The sequence below is a fragment of the Lytechinus variegatus genome, chromosome 6, assembly GCF_018143015.1.
Source record: "Lytechinus variegatus isolate NC3 chromosome 6, Lvar_3.0, whole genome shotgun sequence".
Classification (NCBI taxonomy): Eukaryota; Metazoa; Echinodermata; class Echinoidea; order Temnopleuroida; family Toxopneustidae; genus Lytechinus; species Lytechinus variegatus.
In genome coordinates, this window is record NC_054745.1 from 7,519,075 (window position 1) to 7,529,913 (window position 10,839).

General features: G+C 37.6%; 1 protein-coding gene across 1 annotated transcript in view; it reads right to left on the reverse strand.

The window, feature by feature from the left end:
- The window catches only part of LOC121416942 (condensin-2 complex subunit D3-like), a 48,658-nt gene extending 38,496 nt beyond the window's left edge, over window positions 1-10,162 (reverse strand). The window contains exons 1-6 of the mRNA XM_041610473.1: window positions 10,062-10,162; window positions 5,534-5,698; window positions 4,489-4,650; window positions 3,716-4,017; window positions 2,262-2,395; window positions 821-920 (exon numbers count right to left, since the gene is read on the reverse strand). Coding sequence (XP_041466407.1) covers window positions 821-920; window positions 2,262-2,395; window positions 3,716-4,017; window positions 4,489-4,650; window positions 5,534-5,698; window positions 10,062-10,131 — 933 coding nt within the window. The 5' untranslated portion in view covers window positions 10,132-10,162. The remainder of the gene's footprint in view (window positions 1-820; window positions 921-2,261; window positions 2,396-3,715; window positions 4,018-4,488; window positions 4,651-5,533; window positions 5,699-10,061) is intronic.
- Between the last annotated feature and the right edge of the window lie 677 nt (window positions 10,163-10,839).

Consider the following 10,839-nt stretch of genomic DNA (forward strand, 5'->3'; position numbering starts at 1 on the left):
TAGTTGGTACAAAAAATGTTAAAACAGCTGTTTTCCGACTCGCCGTACGGCTGCCGTAGAGCAAATGTGACCAAGGTATGAACAATACTTATTTTACATACTTATCATACATAGAGTGGTGCTCAAAAATGAGTAAATCCCATCAGAAAATGCACGTATTCAAAAATGTATTCAAGTTCTACCATGTTTAAGTCAAGATATTCAATTGAGAAGTCAGGTGAGAAGATATTACATTCAATTAAGTTTGTTTCTCTGGGCTCAACGGATATTGTAGTGTTGTCAACATTCAACACTCAGCATGAAGGAGTAACTTTAACACAAACAAAATAACACTTTAAGACAAATGGATCTTACCCAGGCCTGCCAACCTCTGGGAATGAAAAACTGTATTCTTTGATTTAAAAACAAATTATTTTTCCCCCAAAAAGTGTACTTCAGAGTAAATTGCTTGGCGCAATTGCTGATCGCAGCGCTCAAGTTGCATGCAAGCTAAAATGTGCACTGCTCTTGCAGATGAAAAAAAAAACATTGAAACATGTGTATATCTTCACTCTGGTTTTAACAAAATGATTGAAAAAAAAAACAAGTTACCTGAAACTACATTGATCTAATAACCATATTTGTGTACGTTTTATGAAATAGAGACATATAGAGATGATTTTTCTAAATAAATTCTGATTTTTTAAAAAAAATAATAATGGTAAAAAAATAATATATTTTTTTTAATCGTATTTTTTCAAAGAAAAAACATACTGCCGTATTTTGGTTGCAAAAACGTACTAAATACGCCTAAAACGTACTGGTTGGCAGGTCTGATTACCTGTCGTAGCATGTGAGAGGATTCCCCATGAGAACCTGTGCAGAGAGCTTCTAGACCAAGGTAGGCAAGATGGCTGATACTGTATACATCCTCTAGAGAACTGTGTGAGAATGAGAAAAAGAAGTCAGATGAGTTGAAAATGATAATAACAGGGTGCTACATAAGCACTTGCCCGATTGCCCGGGGCAAGTAAAAGTTATAGTAGGGCAATTGTTTTGAAGTAAAGACCAAAACTACTTGCCCAAATTGGGCAAGCGAAATTCACACAGTAGAAAGCAAAATTCTCAGACGAATCACCAAAATTAGTGTCAATATGATTGTTTGGTTATGGCAGGCAAGATAAAATCACTTTGGAAAAAGAAATGCAATAAGGTAGATCAGTTCATGTCAAAAGAGAGGAAAATGTCAATACTTTTTAAAACCACAAAACCTCCTTTTGAAGAGGTAAAACTTTTTCCAAGGATTTTTTAGGGCAAGTGAAATAGATTTTTGGGCAAGTATATTCCAACTATTTAATAATTTACTTCCTCCACTGGGCAAGAGCTTCTAAAAAGTTATGTAGCACTCTGTAATAACATAGGGTAATAATAAATCAGTTCTTGGAGATGCAGATGTGAGTCGTTTCAGCTGTCAGATGGTAAACGGTCTTACTCCAAGATTTGACTTTTTGAGGTAAATTCACTTTCCTTGTAATGTGAGGGCGCTCTTTCCAATGGTGCTATCGACAAAATCCCACCATGTCTTGATGTAGAGATAATTTCCGCAAACTTGGTACTTTTTTGTATTTTTCATTCAGATTTGATGGTAAAATGGTCCATCTTTGAGTTAGCCCATTGTCGGTAATATTGTTTGGAAATTGGAGGTAAAACAAGCTTTCTTTGACATAAACCTTTTAACCTTGAGATTTTTTCATCATCGCTGTCAGATGGTAAAATGGTTCATCTTCGAGTTAGACCAGTTTACCACCATTCACACGGCCGTCAGATGATAAAAAGGTCTATCTCGAAAATCGCTGAAGAATGTTGTGCATAGGGGTAAGATGGTAATAGACCATTTTACCATCTTATGATGTGTAGTATGAGTGTATACATGTGCTGTGGTTAAACAGTCTATCTACACAAAAATCTCATTCATTTCATAATTAAAACCCCAAATAAGCTAAAAGATTCTTCAGTTATTAGTGTTTATTGTGCTTCTTCTTTTCCCATTGCTAAAAATGCATTATTTCTGTCTCATAAAGAAGCTCAAACCTCTAAACTTTAAAGTCCTTTTTCTCAGAACAGCGATTTTCCAGAGAGACCGTTTTACCGTCTGACAGCAGCAGAAGCCAATGGAGACTACGTAGGATCGGTGTAACATGTTCAAATCTCTTTTTGTGAACTAAGAGCCTTGCAGCTGAATTTTGCATGCACTGAAATTTACTTTTATTTTCCTGTCTCACCTCTTGTTTCCAAAGTGGGAATCCCAGCCCTGCTCCGTGGGGACACGACTGACCTCGGCCAGACGTTGCATGACGTGCTCGATGATCTCTTCAGAACTTTTCAATGGCACGTTCCTCAGCAAGAAAACAACCTCCTGCAAAAAGCATGGTGACTAAATTACAGAATGTTGCAGATGATAAGCACAGAATTCCCTAAAAAACAAATACTAGGTAAAGTCTCAAAGATAAATTCAAGCTGTGGAACAATGATAGTGCTGGCCTTAGGAGCATTTCATGAAATAATTAGTCTGTTGTAAGCTATTGAAATCCTTGCATGTGATTGGCTAAGGACAAGAATGGCGACAAAATTGGATGTGCAGTAATAATAATTATAATAATAAGACGATGCATAACATGCTCCAAGATAGCTTCAGAACTCTTCAACGCAACACTCAGCAGTAGGAAAAACAACCTCCTGCCATCAAGTGTAGCACCTCTGGCAGTCTCACCTGCATTATGCGATTAAATATATCAGCAGTTCTGGCTTTGAAAACTATTAACTTTTTTTGTAATTGTTTAAACTTTTCAAACAATAATAGCAAGCCCTCTGTATCCCAGGGCAAAAAGCGCTATAAAAATCCAGCAGTTATTATCATTATACCTGTAATGGATGTGAATCCTGTACATGTAATGACTTCATTTGAGCAAATTTTTTGTACCATTTTCAATCAATTTAAGGGGAACATGTCCTCGTCAGTGAAATCATTTGTTTTAACACGAGTGCCGCGCGCAAATCTAAAGCACTAGGCAGGCCTGCCTGGCGCCCCTTTGCGTAGCTTCAACACTGGTAGTAACCAACTACATGTATGGCAGACAGTGGATAAAAGTCTGAGTGACAATGCAAGCAAGCCTTGAAATAAGCGGGCACTGAGCGCAAATTCGCGCTCATTAAGCCATCAATTGCGCCAATAAAGCCCCAATATCATCAATATTTTGACGACCAGATGCAAATATTTTCCAGGTAATTGCGCCCACCTTGAGAGAGCAGTGAAGCCATATCACATATGTAATTTAAATATCCGTAAAGCCAAAATCAAGTAACTTTCAATTTACGATAAGCACAGTTTCAAACTAACAAGTGCGTCTTGTTTTTGTACCATAAAAAGTGAGCTACGTACGTCCGTCTTTTTTTTTCTGTCATACATGTGCGCGCGTAACAGTTTTTCCATACTTCACCGTGTGCAATTTCTAATGCACACATTTCCAGTTGGGATATCACAATTCTGTGATATAGTAGTTCGAATTGCACAGGAGATAAATCCCTGTTCACAGCACATAGGATGGGCGAGTCTTTTATCCTCACAGTCGCCGACTTTGCTTGTCAAAACAGAGCCTTAATAATCCAAAATCACTTAGCTTATAGTTGTGAATTATAGCTTTTTAAATTTCTTTCTTGGAGGATCAAAGATAAATACCCTGATAGCATGGTAGATAGCCCGGTGGATGCGATCCACTTCCTGCGTCGTCAAGGAAACCACCTCTTCCTCATCCTCCTCCATATCCTCCTCCTCATCGTTGCCGGCATCGTGGGCCTTCTGGGATGCGGTCTGGCTGGAGGTGATGCGACGGGACTTCTTGCCCCCCTGTGGCTGGGAGCTTCGATGGCTTTTGGACTCGGGGCGCTTCCGCTTGTTGCTCTCTGTCTTCGGCCAGAGCTTGAAGGTGTCCAAAGCTTCCTCGAAGAGCATCGGCTGCTGCACACGGTAAGCTCCGCTTCCTGGTGGATAATAATAAATAATGATAATAATATTAACATGTCCATTTATATAGCATTGTTACTATGTGCATATATACTCAACTGCCCTTGATACTTGGTATCATATTATTAACCTGGCTGTAGCTGAGCTGCTCAACATAATTCTAAGTTACAAACAAACGGACAAGAAGGTTTATGTTGAATAAAAATCACAGATTCTGCCCATTACACTCTTTGATGCTGAGGCAGTCGACATGAAAAAAGTCATGAAATCAATCATAAAAATAAGTAAGTTCATTGTAAAGTAACTGAATGTAATTAAAAGTAATTAACAGTAATTGAAGTCAATTACATTTTTTTCAATTATAATTACAAATACTTTCCCTTTCAAAATTTTTAGAATACAATTACTTGAGAAAGTGTGATTAATTATGTAATTGAACAAATACCTTGTAATTGAGCCCAACCCTGGCTTGCAGACTACATATTTACCTGGTATCTCAAGCAGGAGGATGTACAGATGAGCGGCCGATATTGCAATCTCTCTTTCCACTGCTGATGAAAGGAGGCTGTCCACCCTATTCATAAAATGGTGCAGCCCAGCCAGCAGAGACCTGGGTACTATTCCATTTTCACAGAGGATGTTCCAAAACCCTGCTCGGAAGAACAATTACATATTAATAACTGCATGAAGTGAAATTTAAAATATCTCTCTCCCTCTTTATACTTCTGATGAAAGGACAGTCTATCCTCATTAAATGGTGCAGTACAACATGCAGAAAACCCATTTCAAATAAAAAGAATTATATTTATTATAATTTTGCCATTATTGTAGATACAACTACTATGGAAACCCTTGTTTGTGATTGGCTGCTGAGCCCTGTTACCATGGCAATCACTATAATGGTAAAGTTACCAGAGTTGTAACTCTTCATAAAATGCCCCCCCCCCCCAGTACAATTTTCAGAAAGGACATTTCATTGTCGTACATGAAAGAACAATTGCATTAAAGGGAAAGTTAAACCTAAAAAAAAAATGTTAAAATACCAGAAAAAAAATAAAACTATTGGTATAAAAGGTTTGTGGAAAATACAAAGATGAAGAAAGTTATTAGAATTTTAAGTCTTTGATACATGTATTTGCAGAAATTGAAATTTGGTAATGGTAATCATGATTAAACTAATATTTTTTTCTTTCAAAAGTGGGTGTGAAGAAATTTGTCTTTTGATATATTTAATGTACAAAAACATTTAATTTCTTTTATAATGACATTTCACTGATTTTTGTACAACATTGTTAATGGGGAATCTCCACCTGAGTAAACAACTAAGGCAAAAAAAAATAAAAATGAAAAACTTGCTAAATAAATTGGGCCCCGTTTCATAAAATTTGTTATAAAAATGACTGATTTGCAATGTCAGTTTAAAAGCTAGTGAAATTGCTCAATCTCGTTTGCTGATCAATAGTAAACTTGCTATTGTGCATTGTTATTATAACAAATAACTTTGTGAAAGTTTAATAAAGTTTAATCCTGTACCTTGAGGGAGTGTGGCAAAGTCCACCCTGGCCCACGGTGTGGAGCAGTCGATGGCATCTTTCAATGACCTTAGGACTTCACGTTGGTTGTCCCATTGACCTTTGACCCCCTCTGGAAGCTCTGGGTTTTCTGTGAAGTCGCTCTCCCATACTGCATTCACCCATCCTTAAAGGGAAAAAATATACCGGTATATAATGTGTTAAAAGTTTATATTCAGTTATGTAAAAGCCAAGTCCACCCCAGAAAATGTTGATTTGAATAAATAGTGAGAATCAAACAAGCATAATGCTGAAAATTTCATCAAAATTCAAAGTTTCACTTATTTTTCACAAAATAACGATATGCACAACTCAGTGATATGCAAATGAGACAGTTGATGATGTCCCTCACTCACTATTTCTTTTGTTTTTTATTGTTTGAATTATACAATATTTTAATTTTACAGATTTGACAATAAGGACTATAAACTTACTGGACCATATAATACAATGCAAATTCTATATGTTCAGAGAGGAATTATTTGTTTTTTTCACTTGACAATGAGGAGAAAATGAAAATATTTCATATTTCATGTAATAAAATACAAGAGAAATAGTGAGTGGATGATGTCATCACTCATCAGTCTCTTCATTTGCATATCGACCAGGATGCACACCTAACTGTTTTGTGAAATTAAGCGAAATTTTAAAATGTCATAACTTTCTTATTTACATCTGATTTTGATGAAATTTTCAGTGTAATGCTTGTTGGATTTTTATCTTTTTATTCAAATCAACTTTTTTGAGGGGTGGACTTGTCCTTTAAATCCCCTGAAAGAACATGTATGCAGCAATTTCAATTCATTACTAGGGAAACTGAACACACAGAGCTAATATTCCTCCTTTTGCACCGCACTCACACACCCAAAAATTGTCATGGGTTTGAGGGGAAAAATCTATGTTCAACACATTTCTGACAAATGCTCCTTAAAAATAGCCTAGGGCCTACTTCGTTTTCATTTTAGTCACTACCATTAGGAGTGGGCTAAACATGGGTAAAAAATACCTTTTTGTCATTTTAATATGGCAAAAGTTGTTTTATTCCAATATATCTCAACATGAAATGACAATATTGTTTTCTTGGGTTCAAGAAAAAAAGTGTGCCGGGCCAAAATCGCAGCACGTTGTAAGCAATTTTTTATTGGATAATGTACATACACTTGCATGCTGCATTTCACCAGTACGACAATAGTACACCAGTCGGTGGACTGTACTGTTTCCAGAAGAAGAAAAAAAAGGCTGCACACTGGCAATATGGCAACCATTTCAAAATATTTTAAAATCTATCATAATTTACTGATATTATTTCATTTAAAAAACAACCACTTGCCCCAGTTTAGTTTGAATCAAGTTAGATCTATCATCTAGATCTATGCTTGCCTACGCCTCCACCGTCCACGTCTCACTTTCACTGCACTGCGGGCATGGCGGGCCGGGCATGGCCACCCATGGGTTCATATCATCTCGCGTGCGAAGGAATATCAGTCATACGCACGCGACACACACGACACTTCCAAAATACAGTGGGCTTTTGCCCACATAAAACATCATGTATGATTTGGTATTCCACATCCTGCTATGACACTTACCGAATCATTTAGATCCTTCCGTGACTTCTCCTTGAAGTTTCTTTCTAAAAATATGTATATTTTCTTGATCTTTAGTGAAGATTTCACGGAGATAGAAATCAATCAGCGTGGATATCAATTTTCTCCTGAAGAGGGCGCGCGATTTATATTCATATCAAAGACACGACAAGGGAAAGAATAGGCACCTACACTATTTTACACGCATATCGACGCAAGGCATTACGCAAAGTCCATGAAGTGTCCAATCTTTTCATTGTATAGACTTTGGTATACCGTATACGTATTATTGACGTTCGTCAAAGCTTGTACTGCTGGTTTCTTTCCAGGCACGTATATTATTTTATTTTTTTTTATCAGTCATCTTTTTAAATTAATTGCAAATAAGTGTTATCATCACCAATAATAATCTTTAATTATGTTTTTGAAGGTATTTCATTCATTGGTGCCCATAATTAGTAAATTAATCATAAGGATTGCGCATTCAAAGAATTTAGATACAGTTATAAAATTACCGAGGAGCTGAATCAAGGTTGTGAAATTATTAGCGCCACCAACAGGCTTCCTTGTAATTCCATGGAAGAGACAAGCAAAGTTACTTTTGAGGCCGAGGTAAGCGAAATTTCCTTTTTTTTATGATTAGGCCCCTATTATTATTTTCATATTTAATAAACTATTGCTACTTACCGGCAAGCATGGCAAGAGCCCCGGTGCGTAGCGAGGAGTTTCGGCAAATATTACTTCAGCAATGAAGCGATGTTTGCCGACTACTTCGAAATCCAGGGTCAAACACGGTCTATTGTACGAGGTTAGTACATATTATAAGATGGCTAAATAATTTGCAGCTTGCTGATTGGTCAAAGCGTACCACGTGATCATTCGCGAAAAGTGTCTATCCCTGCACGCCCGTGCGAATTTCGCGCACCCAAATTGTCTAACCCACGGTAAGTGCAATTTCAAAATTTTTGATATTTGATTTAGATCTATTTCATTATTTCTTTCTCATATAAGGTGCTTAAAATTGCGTTCGAAATTACTTAGCCATCTTATAAAAGGAATAACGCATTTACCCGTCGTTTTTCAGCGATATGCAGTGCACGAGAGGTTTCTTCTGAGCATGCGCACTCCACACTCGCCTTCGGCTCGTGTGGAGTGCGCATGCTCAGAAGAAACCTCTCGTGCACTGCTTACTTGCTAAACAACTCCGCAGAATGCGTTATTCCTATACTAACCTCGTACAATGCACTCGTTCAATGAACAAGGTTATAAATATAATATAACCTTGTTCTCAGTTCTCCATGTGTGACAAAATAAGGGTGGCAATGTTTGGCTTATTTTCTCTTTTTCTTTGGGGCAAATGCTTGATTTTTTTACACAGACAGTTTCCATTAGACCTTTTAATTCATACCGCTTGGCTCTTATTTAAATTTGATTCTTTATATCATTTTTTCTTAATAAAAAATAGAGATAAAAAAATGAAAATTTCCTTCCCATATTACTTTCCACCAATAGAGGGCGTACACAAAAATATGCCCAAAATTCAAGTTTTTGAGCGCTCTGGTGAAATACAAAAATTATTACCACATTACTAATGATAAATTAAAACTGTATGGAAATTAGTAATTTTGGTCACAAAAGTGATATTTTAATGATTTTTTAAAGTGTGTGCTCTATATAGGTATGTTGCAAAAGCGCCCTCTAGGTGCTTTCTAAATGAGGCAATGAGTGTGCTGGCTTGATTTGCAGGGCGATTGTGGGGGCAGTGCTTTGCATTGTTTTTGCATGTGCAAGGAAAGGTTATTGCCCATGGCATCATTGTTTTTACGTAGTTGAATGTTTATAGCAGCTCTCTAGACTTGAAAAAAAAAATCATTCGGCGATCTTGGGACTCTGTGTGCTACTGGAACTTTGGCCTTGCTTTCAACCTCTTGCTATTCACATTTACAGGTTTCATACCACTTTAAAAGGTATTCATACCGATAGAGCAACATTTTAACTATATTGTGGTGAAATTTTAATGAAATCTACTGACGCCAAGTGTGTTTTTTTATGTCCCTGTTTCGGCGGCGTCTGTTATTTTTGGGAGTGTTTTGGGGCACTTCCATATGCAAATGCATGCGCATTGCTGTTTTCTATTAGTGCACCTTGGTCCCAGTTAAGATCACAACTTTTGGCTTAAAAAACAAAGGAATACATAAGAATTGAATAGGCGATTTATATGACCTTAAAACTGCAATAACTTTCTTATTTCTGGGGCTATTGAGATAAAGCCTTAAAGGAGGTGTTAAATTTAAGGTCTTGATGAGCTAAATCATGCAATGTCATGAGAAAACACCTTATTTCTGAGATTTATTTTTTTTGCAACATACCTACTCTATACAGCATTGGCATACCATAGTCCTACCTGTAGATTCTCCACAGGCAGGATGGTTGCAGTGAACAAGTGGTACAATGTGTGATTGGGGCATGGCTGCAAATGCAACTGCAACTCAACTCTCACTCAAAGCGGATTTGTCGCGCCCTAGGGCCTAACCCTCCTCACCACATGACTGAGCCTGAGGAAAGACTTCCAGAACATAGTCTAGAGGTAACATAGGGTGGGTGCAGACTGCAAGTGGCAAGGGCAAGGCGGAAGGCACGAAGTCTAAATGACTTTCAACAAATTGTGTCGTTGTTTTTCAACGAGCGGAAAATCAAAACATTGTCGCCCCGGAGCGCCGGCGGGCCAGTCGTGCACGTACCGTACCGCATAGCGGCACCAGCTGCCGAGTCTTCCAAGTTCCAGAGCAGATCAGCTAATAAAAAGGCCAAAGTTATCTTGAAATAAAATTATAAAAACAACATCACTCTTAAGCAGGAATACCTAACGCTAGATCTCCTAATTGACTTTAAGTATCGTCTCACCTTCATCTAAGAGTTCAATACCCAAAGTTGCAAAGCGTTCAGCAACGTTAGATTCCGGTCCTTTCGCCATCTTCCTTCTCAATCAAATTTCCCGCGCGCGCTTTTGCAGTACGTACGGTACGTCAAACGCGCGTGTGCGTGCATAATATAAATTATAGAGCTAGAGGCGACCTCAAATTCGCTATTTGCACAGGGGAGGGGCACTGAGAGGGCAGATCAGTTAAGTGGGAAGGGGGCAAATGGACGGATCCCCAAGCTCTTTCAAGACCCCCCCCCCCCAAAAAAAAAAGGAGAAAAGAAAGAAAATTAAGGAAAGGGAAAAGGCAGTGTATATGTGCCCTAATGTGACATATTTCAAACTGAGATTTGGTATAATATTGCAAAAGGCTCAGACATCAATTTTGCTTGTTTGCTTCACTCGCTCGTAGCTGTTTATAAATAATGCAAAAATACGCCATGTCTGCCCCCTCGTATTTTTTGGCACATTATGCTTTGCACTGCTTTTGGGGACGGCGCGGTGGGTTAAGTTCAAGTTCTACTTTATTTCAATTCTGCAAATTAAACATACATGTCATCAATAAAGTAACCATGATGATGAACTTAAAGGACAGGTCCACCCCAACAAAAATTTGATTTGAATAAGAAGAGAAAAATTCAACAAGCATAACATTGAACATTTCATCAAAATCGGATGTAAAATAAGAAAGTTATGGCATTTTAAAGTTTCGCTTCATTTCACAAAACACTTTATATGCACATCTCGTTCGGTATGCAAATG